Source organism: Columba livia, chromosome 8 (genome assembly GCF_036013475.1).
Source record: "Columba livia isolate bColLiv1 breed racing homer chromosome 8, bColLiv1.pat.W.v2, whole genome shotgun sequence".
Lineage (NCBI taxonomy): Eukaryota > Metazoa > Chordata > Aves > Columbiformes > Columbidae > Columba > Columba livia.
The window spans coordinates 26,931,393-26,950,622 of NC_088609.1; the positions used below are offsets into that span (position 1 = coordinate 26,931,393).

At 41.8% G+C, this 19,230-nt stretch overlaps 2 protein-coding genes across 11 annotated transcripts in view; one reads left to right on the forward strand and one right to left on the reverse strand.

Moving 5' to 3' along the window:
- DNAI3 (dynein axonemal intermediate chain 3) overlaps window positions 1–590 on the reverse strand; it is a 28,273-nt gene extending 27,683 nt beyond the window's left edge. For all 4 annotated transcript variants that reach the window (XR_010474386.1, XM_065072657.1, XM_065072656.1 and 1 more), the window contains exon 1: window positions 453–590. The gene's annotated coding sequence lies outside the window, so the exon portion shown is untranslated. The remainder of the gene's footprint in view (window positions 1–452) is intronic.
- Window positions 591–607: 17 nt separating this feature from the next.
- On the forward strand, window positions 608–18,349 carry MCOLN3 (mucolipin TRP cation channel 3). Of its 7 annotated transcripts, XM_065072660.1 has the most exons (16): window positions 608–832; window positions 1,454–1,796; window positions 2,237–2,285; window positions 3,606–3,856; window positions 5,513–5,680; window positions 6,214–6,367; window positions 6,857–6,941; window positions 7,022–7,118; window positions 7,720–7,819; window positions 10,819–10,931; window positions 11,012–11,161; window positions 13,111–13,212; window positions 13,324–13,446; window positions 13,980–14,186; window positions 14,538–14,667; window positions 16,409–18,349. In XM_065072660.1, exons 4-16 carry the CDS (start codon window positions 3,629–3,631, stop codon window positions 16,426–16,428), a joined length of 1,677 nt encoding a protein of 558 aa, XP_064928732.1. In that variant the 5' UTR covers window positions 608–832; window positions 1,454–1,796; window positions 2,237–2,285; window positions 3,606–3,628; the 3' UTR covers window positions 16,429–18,349. The 7 variants fall into 7 exon arrangements, 6 of the variants coding, with proteins under 6 accessions (XP_064928732.1, XP_064928731.1, XP_064928734.1 ...); XM_065072659.1 differs by lacking the exon at window positions 2,237–2,285; XR_001230410.3 differs by lacking the exons at window positions 608–832; window positions 1,454–1,796; window positions 2,237–2,285 and having other exon boundaries at window positions 2,315–3,856; window positions 13,111–13,243.
- The last annotated feature ends 881 nt before the right edge of the window (window positions 18,350–19,230 follow it).

Below are 19,230 nucleotides of genomic sequence, written 5' to 3' on the forward strand. Positions count from 1 at the left end.
CCAGGTCCTTTCTGAACTTCTGGTGTGAGCCAGTACAGTTGGTCTACATTATTAACATTTATTAACCATTTGGTCAGTTCTTCAATATTTAATAAGTATGATAGTTAAGTCGTCATAACATGATACTATCAGGAAGCAAACCAGTAGATGTTGTCTTGTTATGACTTTTGAACCAGAAATTGTGAAGATTTACACTGGGTAAAACTTTGAGACTTTTTTTTTAAAGCAAATGTAAGAAAAACACTATTCTCATCTTGGATGAGGCCGGGGGGCACAGGGAAGAGGCTGAGCCCGGTGCAGGTGACAGGGTGAAAGGGGCGGCTGAGGCCGGCACCGCTCGGGGGCTCTTGCCAAAATCGCGGCCTCCCCACGGGCTCGCACCTCCGCCGCTGGGCTCCTCGCCCCCTTGGCCCCGAGCCGCGTCCCGCCGCTGCCCGCCCCGCCGCCCGTACCTGCGCGGCCCCGGCACCGCCGCGTCCCTGGCGCCGTGCGGTTGTCAGGGCAACGGGACGGGCCAAGATTGACGCTTCCGGGAGGCAATCAACGCTCTGCTTTTGAAGCCCGCCCCCGCGAGGGGAAGCCGCTACTGGGGCCTCCTCGCAGGAGCGCTGCCGCTCAGACAAGAACTACCCGTCCCAGCATGCTGTGCCTGGGGCAGGTGGGAGCACCGCGTGATGGGGGCTATAGGCGGCCGCTGGTGGCAACTACCTGTGTGGGAAAGCCACCCACGGTCCCCAAGCCCCAGCCTCGCCATTAGCTGTCAGGCAGTGCTAGGGGCGTCTCCAGCTGGAAGGGAGGTTTAGGTGAATCGATGCGATGTGGTAATATGAAGGTTTGTATTCCACATCTTTCGTATTTTTGATGCATGACAATAATTTCGTTTGCTTTGTTGCAAGGTAATCCGAAAGGAACCGGGGAGTATCTTTCTCCCTGAGTTCGTGGCACTCTACGGACCATCCACCCTCCTCATGGTAGGCAGGAGGGATCCATTTCTCTCTCTACAGCCAGTTGTTCTCTCTCTCGCAGTGCCTGCTACTCTCCCTGGTTTTGCCTTGTCTTTATTTGACCTTATTTATTTTAATATTGATGCTCACATAGGTACTTGCAACACGAATTAGGCAGCTGGTGAGTGGATGCAGTTATCATAACCCGGGCTTTGTCCCAGGCACTACCTCCCGTCAGGCAGCAACACCAAAGTGAACATTTCCTCGGTGCAGTGGGAGGAGACCGGTTCTTTGAAGTCCAGTTAATAACTTTAATAGCTTAATTGCATGTATGTGGAATGACTTCGGCATATCAGTGATGCTACTTAATTCATTGTATTGCTGGCTGCTCTTCATAACCGCAATTCTCTGACCAGAAAGGGGTTTTTTATTACAGAGGGGACACAGCTGATTATAACGTAAGTCCTAAAGTCCTACCTTTTTTCTTTTTTTTTTTTGTCCGAATACAGAAGCCTCAGTTAATAAACCTGGAGACAGCATTGCCATCCTATAGAAGGCATATGTAAAGTGGAGAGCCGTCAGTCACGTGCGGCAGGAGGGAGATGTGAAGCAGAAGGTGACAGACGCCGCGGTGCCTGTGTGCACAGCACAGCGCAGCTCCCCAGGCCGGAGCTGGCGGGGACCCGAAAGCCCTGTCCCCTGCCGAGCCCGAGGCTGCGGGAGCAGCGGGGTCCGGGCACCGCGCTCCCACGGCCACCCCGCCGCGCCTGCAGCCCAGTCCCCGCTGCCTGCCTGGGCAGCAGCCCCGGGAGCAGTAGGACCTTGACGGCCAGGACGCGACCCCGCTGGCAGGTATGCTGAAGCTTTTCCTTTAAAAGCACCAAGCGGGGGCAGGGAGTGCGCCCCTGGCTTCCAGGTTTTGGCTACGGGATCCCATGGGAAATCAGCACCCAGCCGGGCCGCGCCGAGCCCGGGACGGGCAGGGGCTGCCCCGCTCCGCCAGCGATGTGGCAGAGGCCGGTGGCAGCTCCCGGGGAGTGTCCGGTGCCCGGCGGAGGGGAGCAGAGGCCCGCGGGGGTCCCCTGTGCGACCTGAAAGGCTGTGCAAGTCCTAACTAGCCGTGAGCGCGTTCGCGAAGCGTTTGTAGGGGCTGGGACGGGGGTGTAAAGGGCCGCGGCTGTGCCGAGGCAGGGACGCTGCCTCTGCCGCACCCCCAGCTGCGGGGCCCGTCCTGGAGCCCCCGCTGCCTCTGCACAGGTTGGTGAGAAATACTTCCCGTGTGTTCTGTTTAGCTGCAACATCTTCTCGAGCTGATACCGTGAGGTCAAGGGTTTTCTTCTGGTGAGTTTCTGTTTGTTTTAAATGAAGCACATACATTGTCAGGAATATCGCAGCATCAGGGTATTGCTTAACTTAGAAATGATTGATCAACTGCAAGAAAGATGAGTGGAAACTGTGACATACTGTATCCTGCAATGGAGACCTGATAAAACAGGAGCTGATTTTTTAAGCCTATTTATGGGCCGATTCTTAGTGCTAAACTTCTGATTCAACTGGGGAAATTGAAGGTCTTGAATTATATTTAAAAACAGACTTGTGTTCTGATGTGTGCAATGGCTGCTTGAGGAGAGTGGATGTGATTTATGCACTTTTAAAAATCAATATTAGTGATGATTTTTTTTTTGTTTGTGCTGTATGATAAACTTTTCTTATGCAAATTAAAAATAATTCATCTAATATGGCACATCTTTAAATTTATTCAGAACCTAGGCTGTTTCACCTGTTCTTAATGTTAACAATCTTTTATCTGAAACACATATTCCTGGATACCTCTTAAGTACTTTATGAAGCATTTACAAAATGTTTGCAAATCAGTGAAGTTAGTAACAGATTAATGTTTAAACATGTTGAATACTGTAGAGAATAATGTCTCAAACTGTGTTTATAAGGTTCTCTTCTAAATGTGAGCCTCTTTGGCTAATGATGCTTGAATACAATTACCTTTTGCTTTTCTTTTTTCTTTTTTTCTGGTTTACGATTGCCATTGGTTTGCATTCAGTCTTTCATGGCTGAAAAAAATAGATACAGTATTGCTAAATGTCAAGTTAATGTGCTTAGGTAATTGATCTGAATTGCAGTTTGGCATGCTGGGTCTCTATTTCTAAGAGCAACCAATGCTAATAGTGATGTCTAAGAAAAATGTTATCTGCCTTAAAAATTGTATTTCTTCCAAGGACTGGACAGCAGGCTGACAGCAGGGGAAAATACTAGCTACAGAAGTAGATAAGTTTTCCAGAAGAGTGAGTGCTCATGAGAGGCTTTTGTTTTTCTTCTGGACACAAAAGGAAATGAGTCAGGATGTCTTGCATGTATAGTGTTATGGGCAAGTGAGAGAGGAAGAAGTTTTCAGCAAGTGACTCCATAATTCCAGAGAGACAGAAATTCTACTATTAAATAAATGTTCTGATAGCCTGTCTACAAATTTAAGAGCTTGCCCAAACTTTTCTTTGGGTTCTGCAGAACATGTGTGATATTCTGAGGAAAGGATTAAATTCAGTGTAATGTGCAAGTGCCTTTCAAAGAAGACAAACATATTTGGAGTCCAGGTTGCCAGTGCAAACTGATCTGATGCTGCTGTATTCATGCTTGCATGTTTTCCAGCTGACAAGGACTTCATTTCAGAAATGGAAAATCCTGAATTGTCTGTGAGCAGCTGCAGCACTCACGATGATGGAAGTCTTTGCAGCTACAAACGACACCCATCAGTATGCCAGGAGGGGCTTCTAGAAGATCAGCTTAGAAGGAAATTAAAATTCTTCTTCATGAACCCATGTGAGAAATTCTGGGCCCGGGGCAGGAAACCTTGGAAACTTGGGATTCAGCTACTCAAAATAGCAATGGTTACTGTTCAGGTGAGTAACTACAGAAGCAGAGACTCTTCCTAGCCCATGGAAGTCAAATGAGTGCAGGTGACAAATGCTATACATGGTGTGAGTCAGAAAGAGGGAGAGGACAGACTGAAAAACTATCTTAGTTGCATATATGTAGCTTAGATCTCAGATGGCATAATTTTCTCCTAAAACTGTTGACTGAAAAAATAGCTTTCCTAAGAGCAGAGGTAGAAGGCACCATGCTTAATGGCTCAACTTGACTTTTTACTTCACTTTTTCCACCTGCCACCCATGGGTGGCATCCTTATACGTCTGTTCCCCCCAGTACCTTCTTAACTCAGAGTGCATTCATGTCCAAGGGAAGGAGCAGTTGCTTGTGTTTCAATATCACGTAAGAACTGAAATTGGTAGCTGTTTCATGATATTTGTGTGTCTTGCGTATGGTATACAAACTCTTGTTTCAAAAAAAAATACCAAACCCAGAAATTCTGTCCTACTCTTCTCACTCAGCCTTGCACCATAGATTTCATGTGGTACCAGTGCTACAACAATACAAGTCTAGAGAAGAATGTTTTCCACGGTTGCATGAATGATGGGATGAGTTGCAGAAATAATAGTTTTCCTGCTATACATCTGGCAGCATGTTTGTATCTCTTGTCACTTCAATTTAAAAAGTGCCATCATCTTCTGATTGTCATCTGTCCCATTTTGCAACTAGAAATAAAAATTGAAGGTGAAAGAACATAAATAGGAAAGAAACTAATGCTGATGTAGCCTTTTCAGAGAATATCTGCCTGTAGGTAATTCAGTCTTAGCACTGTTGGTTTGCTGCTGTATTCCCATGTGCCTAGCACACCGAGCTGGCCCACAGACCTTTTTAGTATCTCTGTAACTGAGTTATCCTTATCAAAACCTACATACCCAGTTTGCGTTGTGGCCATAAAACTCATCTGTAGACTACTGATTCAGACTTATCTCTGAAGAGCTTCTTCACAGTACTCCTGACACTAGATTTGAAACAATAGTCACTAAAGAGAATTGTGAGCTCCCACAAACAATACATCACATTCTTCTAGAAATCTCTTCAGCCTGGATAGTAATTAGCAAGGTTTTGTGCTAACATTTTGTGAACGGTTGAAATACATTTTTTAAACAGCCTCAGAAGTTATCCTGTTACAAGCACAGTTTTGATCAGTCATCCTCAAAGCAACTTTCGCTGGAACCTGAGGGAGAAATGTTTGTTTTTCTGAGTTGTCCTCAATTTGCCTTTTGTGTGCTGGAGTAAGGACTTCAAGGTGGAGCCTGGTTAAGTCCAGTCCTGCCTTTTTGGCTGAAGAACACTGATATTCCCCAGGGCAAGTGATATTAATGTCAGGCTGAACTAACAAAGCACGTTTAACAGTATATAGGTAGCTTGAATTTGAGATGGTATCCTTTTCTTTGTAAAAATGCGATTCCTTGGCCAAGATGCTGGTAAACATGTTAAAGGAACATTCTTGAAAGCCATTGTTTCCTGAAGCCAAGCTTTCTTTTGACCAGCTGTGAAATGGAGTAGCCTGCACGTAACTGCCCTGTCTACCAACATGATGAAAGAGTGGCTGTCTGCAGGACAGGATTCCTTTGTTAATCCAGAATCCAACTTCGACTTTGAACAGGAAATACAAATGTCTTTTTCAGCTGGTGATTTTTGGATTAACCAATCAAATGGTGGTTGCCTTCAAAGAAGAGAACACTGTCGCATTCAAACATCTCTTCCTGAAAGGATACATGGACAGAATGGATGATACCTATGCTGTATACACACAAACAGATGTTTATGACCAGATATTCTTTGCAATAAACCAGGTAAGGATTGTTGCTGCAATGTATACAATATATATGCTCTTTACCTGGGTATCTTTTCCTCTTCCACCTTCCCTGATGGAGTCTGAAATTCATCTTTTGTGCCAGTTGCTTCAGCGTCAACTCATTTAGGTTTTCTGTCATTGCCAGAGCATTGTACTTGTGGCAACATCCTTAAAACTAACCAGTGTACTAATTCTGCACTAAATGCAGTCCTCGAATTTGAGCCACAGTTCTTGGCAAGTAACAAATTAGGCTTTCTAGTAAGGGTTATGAAGAGGAAAAAAATAAGCAAAAAGTATTTAAGTTCAATTTCTGCATTTACTGTTTTTGACAAATACCTTTAAGTATTTGAGGACTCAGCTGTAGCGTGGTGTAGGTTTCGGAATGCTTCAGATGACCTTTTAAGTAAAAAATATGGGGTCTGGCACAGATCCAAACATTTCTGTTTGGTGGTTTTTGCTTGGGTTTGTTTGTTTTTCGGAGAATAACAGTTTTGGTGCTGTCTAAGTTGGTTTCTCTGTTCTGAACTTTAGTACTTACAGCTGCCCAACATCTCTGTTGGAAACCATGCTTATGAGAAGAGGGGAGCAGAAGAAACAGCTCTGGCTGTGTGTCAGCAGTTCTACAAGCGAGGAACCATCTGTCCTGGAAATGACACCTTTGATATAGACCCAGAGATTGTGACTGGTGATGAATCTGATCTATTGTATCAGTTCTTTGGGAGGAGGGACCCTGCATTTATGATAAATTATTTTTAAAAACCCCACAGTACTGTACAGTCCTATCACACGATCTGTATTGAACTTAACCACCAGCCAAAACTTGTAAGAAAACTACTATGTAACTAACCTATAGCCCTCACCTCCAAGGTAACAGTCTTTTATGTCTACTGCCACAAAGCAAGTGATGTGTGGTTAGCACTAATGGCCATGTAATGCAAGTATTTTGGGCTAATTTCAGGAGCCTTCCCTGTGAATTCGCAATGAATAACCTGGCTGGCGTTCAGGGAAGCCAATGTGTTTGTCAACTAGCTTCTCAAATGATGCCTCACTTAAGCGTGCTATCTTGTCTGGTGCAGTCAACAGCTCTTTCCAGCCTTGGGAGTGGGAAAGGCAGATTACAGTTACAGAGCGTGTTAACCCATGAGATATTGTTGTGAGTACTTCTCCATTGCAGACTGCTTGTATATTGAGCCAATGATGCCATCAGACAACACAACGGTGGGAAAGCACAATTTGAATTTCACTCTGGATTTCCACAGGTGAGGAGGAATCAGCACCCCCTGTATTGTGTTATTCGTGCATTTTCACTGTGAAAAGCTAATATGAAGCTCCATTGCAGACTGGTGGCGGTGCAGCTCATGTTCAATCTGAAGGCAATCAACCTCCAGACCGTTCGTCACCATGAGCTCCCCGACTGTTACGATTTCACTCTGACGGTACGTGGAAGGATGTCACGTGTCTTTCATTTCAAAATGAGAAACCATTCTTGCTGGTTTACTGTTCTCAGTCAGTGCAGATGTTTTCTGAAGAGTGTTGGGCACCAGTGACTGTCCCTGGTGGTGTCTGGATTACTCTGTCATGGCTTAGTGTACCCTGTAAATAACCACCAGTTGTGACTGTGGGAGGTTCAGCTTTGAGTGTTCATGATGGGGTCCTGAAGCACTTGCTTGGTGTATGACCTTTTGTACTCTAATCCATCTGAAGTATAACAAAAGCATAAACCTCTTTTATTTAGAGAGATGCTTCTAGGAAAGATTGTTTTCAGATCATAGAGGAATGAGGCTGCAGTTAAAAGAATTTCACCTAGTATCTAGTTGATCAAGCAATTTGTGGCAAATACATGGTTCACTAGGTTTGTCTTTCACTTTGACAACATTAATTTGAATGGAGTTACTTTAAGCTTAAACAAGTTTTGTAACTTCTCCCCTAGGAGAATTATTCTGAATCATTATGCAAGCTTAGCAATACAGTGTGCTACATATGTAATGGTTTAACTTTAAAAAGACATGTGCTTTTTTTTTTGTTTTGTTAATACAGATAGTGTTTGATAATAAAGCACATAGTGGAAGAATTAAAATAAGTCTAGACAACAATATAGCGATCAGGGAATGTAAAGACTGGCATGTTTCTGGATCAAGTAAGTGACATAAATGTGTTCAAGTTTTCATGCTAAACGTTTGCCACACTAGCACAATGTTTGTTAACCTAATTAATTAAATGGTGAGGCACTATTGACATACATTCTCTAGTGGATGTGCTCTAAATCCTGCTTTTCTTCAAAAATCAACCTCTGATCTGAAATCCTGGGAACCAGACACACCATTACTTTCCTTAGCAGTTCTCAAACCTTGCACCATTGATACTATCAAACTGAAACTTTTCCACACCTCACTGCGCATCCTTCTGGCTTTGGCTACTGAACTTAGGCTGCTCATTTCTTAAGATAGGGCTGCGAACTATTCTTCTGGCAACAGGCATCAGAAGGACACATGATAGTGGTGGAAAGCTGAAGCTGATTCACTCTTATTTCAGGACTTTGCTCCAGGAAAAATAAGGAAACACTATTGCTAAGGCTTGCTAGAGTGGAATGGCTAAAACACTTATTGCTGCTGCTTAAATGTTGTTTGGTGTGTATTTGGGTGTAACCGAGATGCACAGTATGGTTATATAATCTATCTTAAATAGTTACTTACAAGAGCACCCTGTAACAGTTTTTGGGTCTGGTCAAAACATTGTATGAGGTTTTTTTGACTAGAGGAAATAATCTCTTTAAAATCAGAAGTTTTTTGGGACCCTAATATCCACTTATTTTAAATTTTTTTGCTGAAGTAAGCAATAGGATGGATCAGCTCAATTTTTCTACTTGGCCACTTTCCCCTTTGCTATGCTTCATTAGGAAATGAAGAGCAGGTAGTGAAAAAAGGTTGGTTTTGGTTTGGTTTTTTAAAGATCCAGATTGGAATTAATTTTAGGGAATTTAATGAAATGCGTCACAGAGTACAAAACACACCACTTACGCAAACCCATATTCCACTACCAACTAGCTTTGCTAGCTGCTGTGTTATAAATGCACACCAGATGGCACGCTACCTGTAAGAGATTGCTAGTGCAGCAGTACAAGAACGTTTTGGTACCAGGCTTCTGTAATAATCCGCATTTGATATCTATGGCATTTGCCTCTGTATTAATGTAACAAGGTGGATGGATGATGGCAGAACGGTGGATTTGGTCTACCTTGACTTCAGTAAAGCCTTTGACACAGTCTCCCACAGCATCCTCACAGCTAAGTTGAGGAGGTGTGGTCTAGACAATAGAGTAGTGAGGTGGGTTGCAAACTGGCTTAAGGAGAGAAGCCAGAGAGTGGCAGTCAATGGTGCAGAGTCTAGTTGGAGGCCAGTATCTAGTGGAGTGCCTCAGGGGTCAGTACTGGGGCCAATATTATTCAATATATTCATTAACAATTTAGACAAGGGAATAGAGTGTACTATCAGCAAGTTTGCTGATGACACTAAGCTGGGAGGTCCTGGTGGACAACAGGATGACCATGAGCCAGCACTGTGCCCTTGTGGCCAGGAAGACTGATGGCATCCTGGGGTGTATGACAAGGGGGGTGGTTAGTAGATCGAGAGAGGTCCTCCTTCCCCTCTACTCTGCCCTGGTGAGACCACATCTGGAATATTGTGTCCAGTTCTGGGCCCCTCAGTTCAAGAAGGACAGTGAACTGCTGGAGAGGGTCCAGCGTAGGGCAACGAAGATGATGAAGGGAGTGGAGCACCTCCCTTATGAAGAAAGGCTGAGGGAGCTGGGTCTCTTTAGTTTGGAGAAGAGGAGACTGAGGGGTGACCTTATTAATGTTTATAAATATATAAAGGGTGAGTGCCATGAGGATGGAGCCAGGCTCTTCTCGGTGGCAAACAATGATAGGACAAGGGGTAATGGGATCAAGCTGGAACACAAGAGGTTCCACTTAAATTTGAGAGAAAACTTCTCAGTGAGGGTGACAGACACTGGAACAGGCTGCCCAGGGAGGTTGTGGAGTCTCCTTCTCTGGAGACATTCAAAACCCGCCTGGACATGTTCCTGTGTGACCTCACCTAGGTGTTCCTGCTCCAGCAGGGGGATTGGACTAGATGATCTTTTGAGGTCCCTTCCAATCCCAAACATACTGTGATACTGTGATAACAATTTTCAAGATAATTTCCTAAAGCACCCTGTATTATTTTCTGAAAGCCAAGCAAAAATACAAAGATAATGATTGCAATTGGACAATAACAAGTTGTTGCTGTTCTGGACTGCACTGCAAACCTCACCTTAAATGGCAACAGTACATGTGTTAGTGACTTTGGTATAAGTAAGAAATACGTGGGCTTTTTCTGAGTAGTGCAGTTTGTGAAGTCAACTAGAACGTCAGTATCCCATTTTGGAGAATTATCACATGTTCCTGAAAATTTAGCACTAATTTGTTTCAATCTTTTTCAAACAATAACTCTTTCAGCGTTAAAAATCTAATCCTTGTGCTGTCTCATCTAGTTTCAGCTAGTATGATGGGTATAAATCAGCCTGTACGATAGGTATAAAAACCAAAAATAAGTCTAGTGGTAGATTTGGTGTGAAATTTGACCTTAGTTGATCAAGAATGTGAATTTTAGTAACATAAGAGATGGAGAATTCATGTCTAGCTCAACATTGGTCTTTTGTAGCTGCAAATCATAGGCACTGCTCTAGGACAGAAAACCTATCTGATAGTCAATTAATGGTCTGAAAGAGATGACACTGAAAAGTTCCTGTGATTTTTTCTTTTTTTTTTTTAATTTATTATTTTACAAATGCTGTCACTCCAAAGGCCATTCCAGTGCTTTTAACATAGAAATCGTCCACCTCTGATTCTGCAGGGCTGTAAGAAGCACTCATACTCTGGTATATTTTTGATGTGGTATCAACCTTCCTAAATTAACTGAAGTGGCATCTGCAGTGCAGATGCATTTGTGTCTCTCATGAAAATATCAGATAAAGCTGCGATTTTTCTTAATTCAGTTGTATAGTTAACAGCAAAGCTTGATTCTTACTTCAATACTCAAGATGGTCAATAAGATGAAATGCATTTGATTATAAACATATACGTTTCTGTTCTTGCAGTACAGAAGAACACTCATTACATGATGATCTTTGATGCTTTTGTTATATTGACTTGTGTGGCCTCATTGATCCTTTGCACACGATCAGTGGTTAAAGGAATTTGGCTCCAAAGGGTGGGTATAACTCTTTCCTTGGAAAGCCTTCACGTCTTGTGTTAGTTTGGGTAACTTTTTTCTTTCCTTCTTTCCCCTAGGAATTTGTAAGGTTTTTCCTATATTATTATAAGAAAGAAGTATCTTTCAGTGATCAAATGGAATTTGTCAACGGATGGTACATCCTGATTGTCATCAGCGATGTCTTAACTATTGTGGGATCAACTCTGAAGATGGAGATACAAGCCAAGGTAAGTTTCTTACAATGTCAGGTGGAAGAAAAACTGATTGTTCTGTCCCAGGGAGGTTTAAATCTCCCTTTAGGCTTAGGCTGGCCATACTAGATTCTCAGTGGCATGAAATTTTAAAACTCTACCTTCTCCTCTGGAATTATAACTGAGATGTGTTGTTTTCAGCTGTGAGATTTAAAACCACCAAATATCACTAGATACTATCGTTTTAATTATCTTTGCTCCTTTGTCACTCTAAGGAATAAAATGAACTTCATCTCTGAAAGTTTAAGACTGTTGACTTCCTCTCTTCCCAATTTAGGATGACTTATATTTACTTATTTGATGGCTTTTAAAAAAATTAGCATTTAACTTCATTTTCCCCATTCAACGAGTGTTTAACTAGCACAGAGACCCTCGCCTTAAATATCACATTGCTGCTTTCCCAGCCTCTGGTTTCCAGCCACAGCCAGATAGAACCTTCAGTTTCTAAAATAAACTTGACATAGAGAAAAAAAACCCCAAACCATATTTTGTACAGCCAGAGCTAGGGAAAAAAATTATTACAATATGCTATCCCAAAGCACTCTAATGTTCAGATAATGTAGCAAATCTGTAGCAGACTTTGCAGTGTGGCATTGCAACACAACAGACTTTGGACAGTAGTGATGAAAGGATGGGTCTGAAATCCATCTGGTGACAGCTTGACTATCATAAACAGCCTGTACAAATTGCCCTATCTTACCTTAGGAACTACTAACTCAGTTCTTAGGAGTAGAAAGGAGCTATGAGGAAACTGGCTAAGATAAGATATAATTCCATCTGCTTTGGGAGAAGTGAAGACAAGAACAAGATTGGAGTAAGGTCTTGCATTTGGGATTCCAGTATCTTATATATATAAATACATCTATTTATATATGTCTATTTTTCTAAGAGAGTATTTTACTGAAACTCTTCTCTACAGGTACATTTCACTTCATTTTGCAAGCCTTGTGGACCATAGTAACAAGATCTTGTTCCATGTTACTGTGTGAAAGTTAATGGCTGAATAACAAGCTCACATTCAAGTAGCCTATATTTGCTTTATGTCAAGCTGGAAATGAATTAGGCTAATATAAAAGATTAGCCAACTATTAGAGGAATAAAACCAGAAAATAGTCAAACTTTTTAAGTAAGCTGTCATCATCCATTTTAGAGTAGAGCTGCAGTTCAGGGAACAGGGTGTATGCTAACTTGGTTGAAAACAGGTCAGTATGTATAGGTGGAAAAAAACCAGTGAAGTGCTAATAAAATATAAAGGAAATTCTGGTTAGAATTAATTAGAAGGTAATTAGTCTTCCTGATAATTTTCTACAACTCACAGTCCCCAGCTAGCTAACAAGATCCTCAGCACTGACCTGAGCTCTGCTGACAGGTCATACTGTTTTTTAAAAAGTGCTTTGCCTATGTACTGGAAGAACCTTCTCTGCTCTGTGGTTCTAAAGTCACACCTACACTGTCCGTGGGGATGCAGTGGAGAGATTCCCAAGCTGCTCCGTGGAATCTGTCAATGCAGATTCCAGCTGCAGTCGCTGTAGGTCTGGAAGCAGCACAGGGCGTGTTTGCAGAGCTGCTGTGTGCAAGTCCTGCTGTGCTGGGTGCAGGGGCCCTCTGCTCTGTGCCGACAGCGCTGCTGCGCTCTTGGCCTTGCAAATGAAGCTCATCTTGTCAGGATCTATAGTACAAACAGCCATACATAAAGGTCTGTGAAAGGAGTTACACTTGAAAGTGACCTTGCTCTGTGGTGGGACTTGCACTCTCTAACACACATTGCCCCAAATTAACTTTTAATGGGAGAGATTGCCAAGGAAAGCAAGGTTTCTTAGCAGACCTTTGTAGTAATGGGAGGCACAACTGGAAACTATCAGTTGTTGTAATACTTGATTATTTTTTCTTCCTTTGTTTTTCTTCCTTTTTTTTTTTTTTTTTAGAGTCTGACAAGTTATGATGTCTGTAGCATACTCCTAGGGACATCCACTATGCTTGTGTGGCTTGGAGTCATTCGCTACCTAGGTTTCTTTCAGAAGTATAATGTAAGGATCTCCTGGAATCTTCGTGCTGTTGGTATTTATTCTGTTTGTTGCTATAAGAGCACTGGAAGAAATGCCTGCTTGAATTCTAACTGTTTGCATCGCTTTGTGCAGCTTCTCATCCTAACACTGCGAGCAGCATTACCCAATGTGATGAGGTTCTGCTGTTGCGCTGCTATGATCTACCTGGGCTATTGTTTCTGTGGATGGATTGTACTGGGACCATACCATGTGAAGGTAATATAGTTAACATGAAAAAAAGACAACTTGGGTAGCAGAATGGATTCCTAACAAATAAGAGATTACTACTGTTGTCTTCTAAGTTTCCATGTCAAGATTTCCCTTAATACAAAAATAGTGCATCTTCAAGATGACACTGCTCTGTTTGAGGAGTCTGACTTCCATGACTTAATCAGACTTTCCTCAAGTTATGAAAGCTCTGAGTCAGAAGTAGAAACTGCTGTGACTCCCAATCACATGCTGGTATTTTGAGAAATAATTCTCATATTGTAGAACACCAGTGCCAGGGTAATTTATCTTCATCTCTTTAAAAAGTGAAATTGGCTTATTTGAATTGAAGGTGTATGTGTACAGGAGGTGACAAACTTTGCTCATTCCTCAAATGTTTTACTGTTTGTACCTTGTCACACCCTGGGCGCACAGACAGATCTGAGGCAGCCAGCCATCAGCTGTGTATCTTTTTCGAGTTATGTACAGTCTTGAATCCAAATAAAGTGGCAATGGATGTGCTTGTCTTCCCTCCTCTCTAGTTTCGCTCTCTGAACATGGTTTCCGAATGCCTTTTTTCATTGATCAATGGAGATGACATGTTTGCCACCTTTGCAAAAATGCAGCAGAAAAGTTACCTGGTTTGGTTATTCAGTAGAATCTACCTCTACTCCTTCATCAGTCTGTTCATCTATATGGTGCTGAGTCTCTTCATTGCACTCATTACAGATACATATGAGACTGTCAAGGTAAGCATAGAATCTTTGTTTGGAATAAAAATGCAATATTGGTGCTATCAAGACTCTCTTCTCAATATTTTGAATTGCACTGCAGGCTAATTTAAAGAATAAATACAATGGCCACTTTTGATGGTGCAGAGCCATGACGAGGTTTTTAATCCGTCTCTACTTCAGTTTTCTCATCAGCCAGATTTCCTGCTCTAATGAAAGCTAAATATCTACCAAAGCAGTAATTTTGTATTTGGTTCTGTGAATCTTCTAATTTCAGACTTGAGCAATGTCTGAAAAGTGGTGTGGGGAGGTTTTTGGTTATCGTGTGTTTTAGTCTCATTAAATGTTTAACTAAATATAAATTTTTAGCACTACCAGCAAGATGGCTTTCCAGAGACAGAACTTCAGAAATTTATATCACAGTGCAAAGACTTGCCAAACTCCGGCAGGTACAGGTTAGAGGAAGAAAGCTCAGCATCTCTCTTCTGTTGTTGTAATGGTATGTACCCATAATAAAGTTATACATTAAGGTATATGCAAAAGCAACACACCACAAAATGTCCCTGGTATAACATTTGTGAAGAGTATTTAAATTTTGGGGGATGGATGGGGAAAAAAAAACACAAAAATCCCAAACTATTTCTAATGCTCTAAAATGGAGCACTTTAGCAAAATGCCTGCAGTAAACAAACTGCTTAGGAGAGGTGAGGGAACTTTTAAATTAAGAATCACTTAACGTATGAAAAATAATACTGCAAGTTAAGTGATATATACAGTAACTTGGGAATGCTGTACATGTAATGTGCAAGCATTAACATTTCCTGTACTCACTACAATAAGCAGGACTTACAGAACTCATTCACTGTCATCTTATCCACCTTTTAATGATACCTTGGGCAGTAAGGTCTCCTAACTTAAATTGTAGCAGGCCTGAAACCTAGGGAGAAAGTCAGCTTGCCAAGGTTTTAAGACAGCATACAGCTGAAGATGCAGTGCTTGGAAAAGCATTGCCTAACTTCCACTATGGAGAGCTCAATGCTTCAGTTAGTTGAAGTTTTGTTTCTTCAGGAATACTGATTGCAGGATACGTGGTTTATATTTAACCCGGCTGGCAGCAGCTCTGAGCCTTGCTTGCTGAATGGTCGCTTGGTAGGGGAGCCTTAAAATATTTGCAGCTTGTTTAAAACCATCAAAGGCATTTGCAGCAACTTGGTATTGGGATTTTCTGGTGTGCTATATTGTTATCTGCCAGATAGAATACATTTCTGAGGGGGGAGAGACAGGGACATGTTTTAGAGCAGGGAGACAACAGAGCCTGTAGTGGGTCAGCCCAGAGCAAGAGCCAGTGTTCTGATCCAGCGCGTGCCTGGGGATGGAAGTGTAGGATGCAGTAGAGCCGGGCACCTTGCTCCTGGGTAAAGGACACAGACATCTTACTATTTTCTTTTCTACACACAGTTTAACTAGGCAAGAAACCCAGTGTGAGGCAGGATGGGGTGGGGATGCAATACTTCTCCCACTGACTGTGAGGTGTGGATTGGGACTCTAGAAGAGCAGCTGAAAAGGAAAACTTGGTTGCTCTCAAGCAACTTGTTCTTCTGGAGTATTGGGCAGTCAGCTGCACCCTGGACCCTGCACCCTGAGCTGTAGGCATTCAAGTGCCTCATTTGAGAGCCTTGTTTCCTAAATGGATTACCTGCTCTCTAATGATTTTATCCTGGTGCCAAATGTCTTGATCCACGTGGATGCCTAGTATCACGCATGTTGGTGTTACAAACGGTTTTGGTTTTTAGGTTTGTTTGTTTGTGTGTTTTTGTTGTTTTGTTTTTGTTTTTTAATCTAAAAATAGTGTGTTTGTTTCTCTGGAAGCTAGACCAGGGGCTGATGTTGCAGTTGCCTGTAAATACTGGACATCGTTCCATTAGCTCTGTATTGTGTCTTTCTGGTTTTACTTTGAAATAAATGATCTGTAGGAAGAAATAAAAGTATATCAAGCAGGATATTGCATTAGCCGTTCTATGCTTTCACTCTTTAAATAATCATATGGTCCTACAGGACACACAAGGCTTCTCTTAATTCTTTCACTTCCAAAATCTTTTATGGTGGTTAATAGCAGTTTCTTATCAGTGTATGTCAAATTAGTAATTAAATAGTTCAGATACACTTTTAAGGTTCCTTGTACAATGAAACTATTATTCCAATGCATGCACCTGACAACTTTTTCCTCCTCTCTTGTACAGGTTGTAGTGAACATACTTAATGCATTGTGGAAGTGTATCATGGAGGCTTTAAAGCAGCACACATTGCAAGAACGGGACAGTACAGCTGGTGGAAAACCTTATACCTAAAGCCTGAATTTGCTTTTCTTGAAAAACAGTGTAAGCCTGTGGCAAGAAGCTTATCATGAATTTACAGTCTTTCTGATTAGGTGCTCTCACTGCTAGTTCAGGGGCTTTGGGGGTTTGTTTTTTTATTAGCTTTGTTCTATTTTTTTTCCTCAGTTAAATTGTGCTAGAATTAAAAGGGCAATTAAAACCTGTCTGTGTTCAGAGACTTGGCTAGACTATGCAAGTAGACTAGAAATGCAGTCACTTTCACCTATAAGTAGAAATAATGCTGGACAATGGCAACTTTGAACACCAACGTAACCCTCAGTACTGCAGGCACTATTGAGCTCTGCTGACCCATGACTGAGTGAACGAAAGCTCCCTCTAGAGCACTCCACATTTTTTTGTTAGTTTATTTTTACTATGAGTGCAGACAAAAATTATTAAATTGGGTGTAATTTGTTTCTGGAGACATCACAATGAGTTGATGCACAAGCCATTCAAATGTGGCTGAAAGCATAAACTAAGTATTTCTGTCAACGTAAGTACCACTTGATGTAAGTGGAAGTCTTTTCTCAGAAAGGCCAGGGATATGCCAGGCCAGAACTGAAGTTTGACGGACGAGCTAAGTGGAGAAATGCAGGTGTTCTCCTATATCCAGCGCTGAATAGGATCAGTTACAGTTTTCAGCCTCACAGTTTGCTGACTTTATGTTTTTAAAGGAGAAGTCAGACAAAAGCACTTTCAAAATATCTATTTTTTTATTTGAATTCCTCCTCTGTATGTGTCTGTAAACCTGTGTTGACAGTCTGATTGCGGGGTGACAATAAATACATCTGTGGCAGATGTATTGTTAACCCCCTCTTCCCCCCTTCCCCTGTCAGTGCCTCCCTCTCCCCCCTTCCCACTAAGGACAGGCAATCAGGAGGGAAAGAAGGATGGAGAGAAGAGAGTTGGAAAAATTAACAATGTTTTACTAATGCTACTAATAAGAATAGAGAAAATAATACAAAATATACAAAACCAATAATGAAAGTCCCAGCAACTGCAGAGCCGGCACCCAAAGTCCTGGACTGGACTCTGCAGCCAACCAGAGCTGCATTCGGTCTCTCACTAGGCCTCAGTTCGCAGGGATGACTAGCAAGGTCCTCTCCTAATGTCGGCCATAAGGAAGAGGGATGAGATCCTCGTGATCTCCCACTTTTATATGAAGTATTCAAGTGAATGGGATGTTATACACAACTGGTCAGTTTCTTGGTCACCTGTTTCTCGTTGCCCCTTTCACAAGAGGTGCATCCATGCTTATTGATAACTTCGCATTCCATTGCTAGGTTTACCAAAACATGTGTCTGGTTCTCCAGGAAAATGCAGCTAATATGAAAGCTTTAGCTGACAGGCAAATTCACTAAAAGAGAAACTTGTTTTTAACAAAACCAGGACAACCTAAAATCTAAACAAAGTTAAACACACGTAAGATATGTCTCTGAGAGTCATATCTCTCCATGCTTTATGAACTGGATGTTTCCTACCAGCCTAATAACCAGGTAGTGCCCGTGCCTGTTTGAAACATTAGATATTATAAAAGTTCGATTTTTTTCAACTTAGTTTATATACTTTGTTGGTTGTGATACTGTTTAATGGATGTCTTAGTTTCTATAGCCTATTCACTCTGAGACTGGAATAGAAAACTGAAGGGAAGCATATTTTAGATAATTTGCATTTGTGAGCAGCATTCCTGTAGCTGTGCATGACAATGCATAATGCTGTGCACCAAGGTGGAGGACACTAAACATGTTCTGTCTGAATGTTTACACTTTGTAAATGTGCTACAATAAACACTTCCAGCTGCAGTAAGTATTGGGTGTGTCAATATTCATCTAAAGAGTAAATATGTTGGGTTTTTTATAGCAATATGCGATTTCTGGCAGGAAAAAGCGTGTGGAGTGTTTGAACTTGCATTTCCTGTAGTCAAGACAGTTCCTGTGGACCTTGGTGAGGGCCTGTTCCCACTTTGATCCTGTTTAATAGCATTTCAGAGTTTGCCATAGAAACAAATAAGCAAGTATTAAACCTTCCACTAAAAATGCTCCTGTACGTAATATTAAGTTCAAATTCAGCAAAGGCAAGCCAAGTGCAAGGTGTGGGCAGACTTTTCCCAGTATCTGAAATTTTCCTGTATTGAGGTCCTTGTCTTCCAACAGTCACCGAAGATGGAAGGCTTTTGAAGCTTTTCAAGGACAATCAAGGCAATCTTGCCTTGGAAAGCAAATATTTAAGTGACCATGTTTTCTGTTGACACAATTAACTCTTTATGGATTTTGACAACACACACTATGTAACGTGCATATCACTGTTGTGTAAAACAGTTTGTGCAAGGAATTCTGACAAGGTTGGCAGGCACTTTAAGATCACTGAAATGCAGGAGGCTGACTTCTTAGCCTCTATTAAAACAGTGTTTTCATAGAGTTAAGAGAAAGCCAAGATTAACAATTTTCTCAAAATGCAGGTGCATTTTGTAAACAGTTATGGAATATTTTGTTTGCCAATACGGTTACAAAGTAAGTAATAGCCTGATTTCATTCAGAAGCAGAGCAAAACATATGCTTCATCACTCTTAACTTATGAAATTGGCACCAAATTTCAAGGAAAATTGACAGAGCTCTAAAATATCAGATTCTTACAAAGTTTTATAGTAGCAGGGAGAAATCATGTTAATAGAAGCCTGCAGTATGAGC

Bases quoted from the DNA above. Each gene is read 5' to 3' on its own strand.
- MCOLN3 (XM_005507238.3), top strand. From the start codon at position 3,587: ATGCTTGCATGTTTTCCAGCTGACAAGGACTTCATTTCAGAAATGGAA. The intron at 6,942-7,021 runs GTGAGGAGGAAT...GCTCCATTGCAG, and splicing joins TTCACTCTGGATTTCCACAG to ACTGGTGGCGGTGCAGCTCA. The intron at 13,447-13,979 runs GTAATATAGTTA...CCTCCTCTCTAG, and splicing joins TGGGACCATACCATGTGAAG to TTTCGCTCTCTGAACATGGT.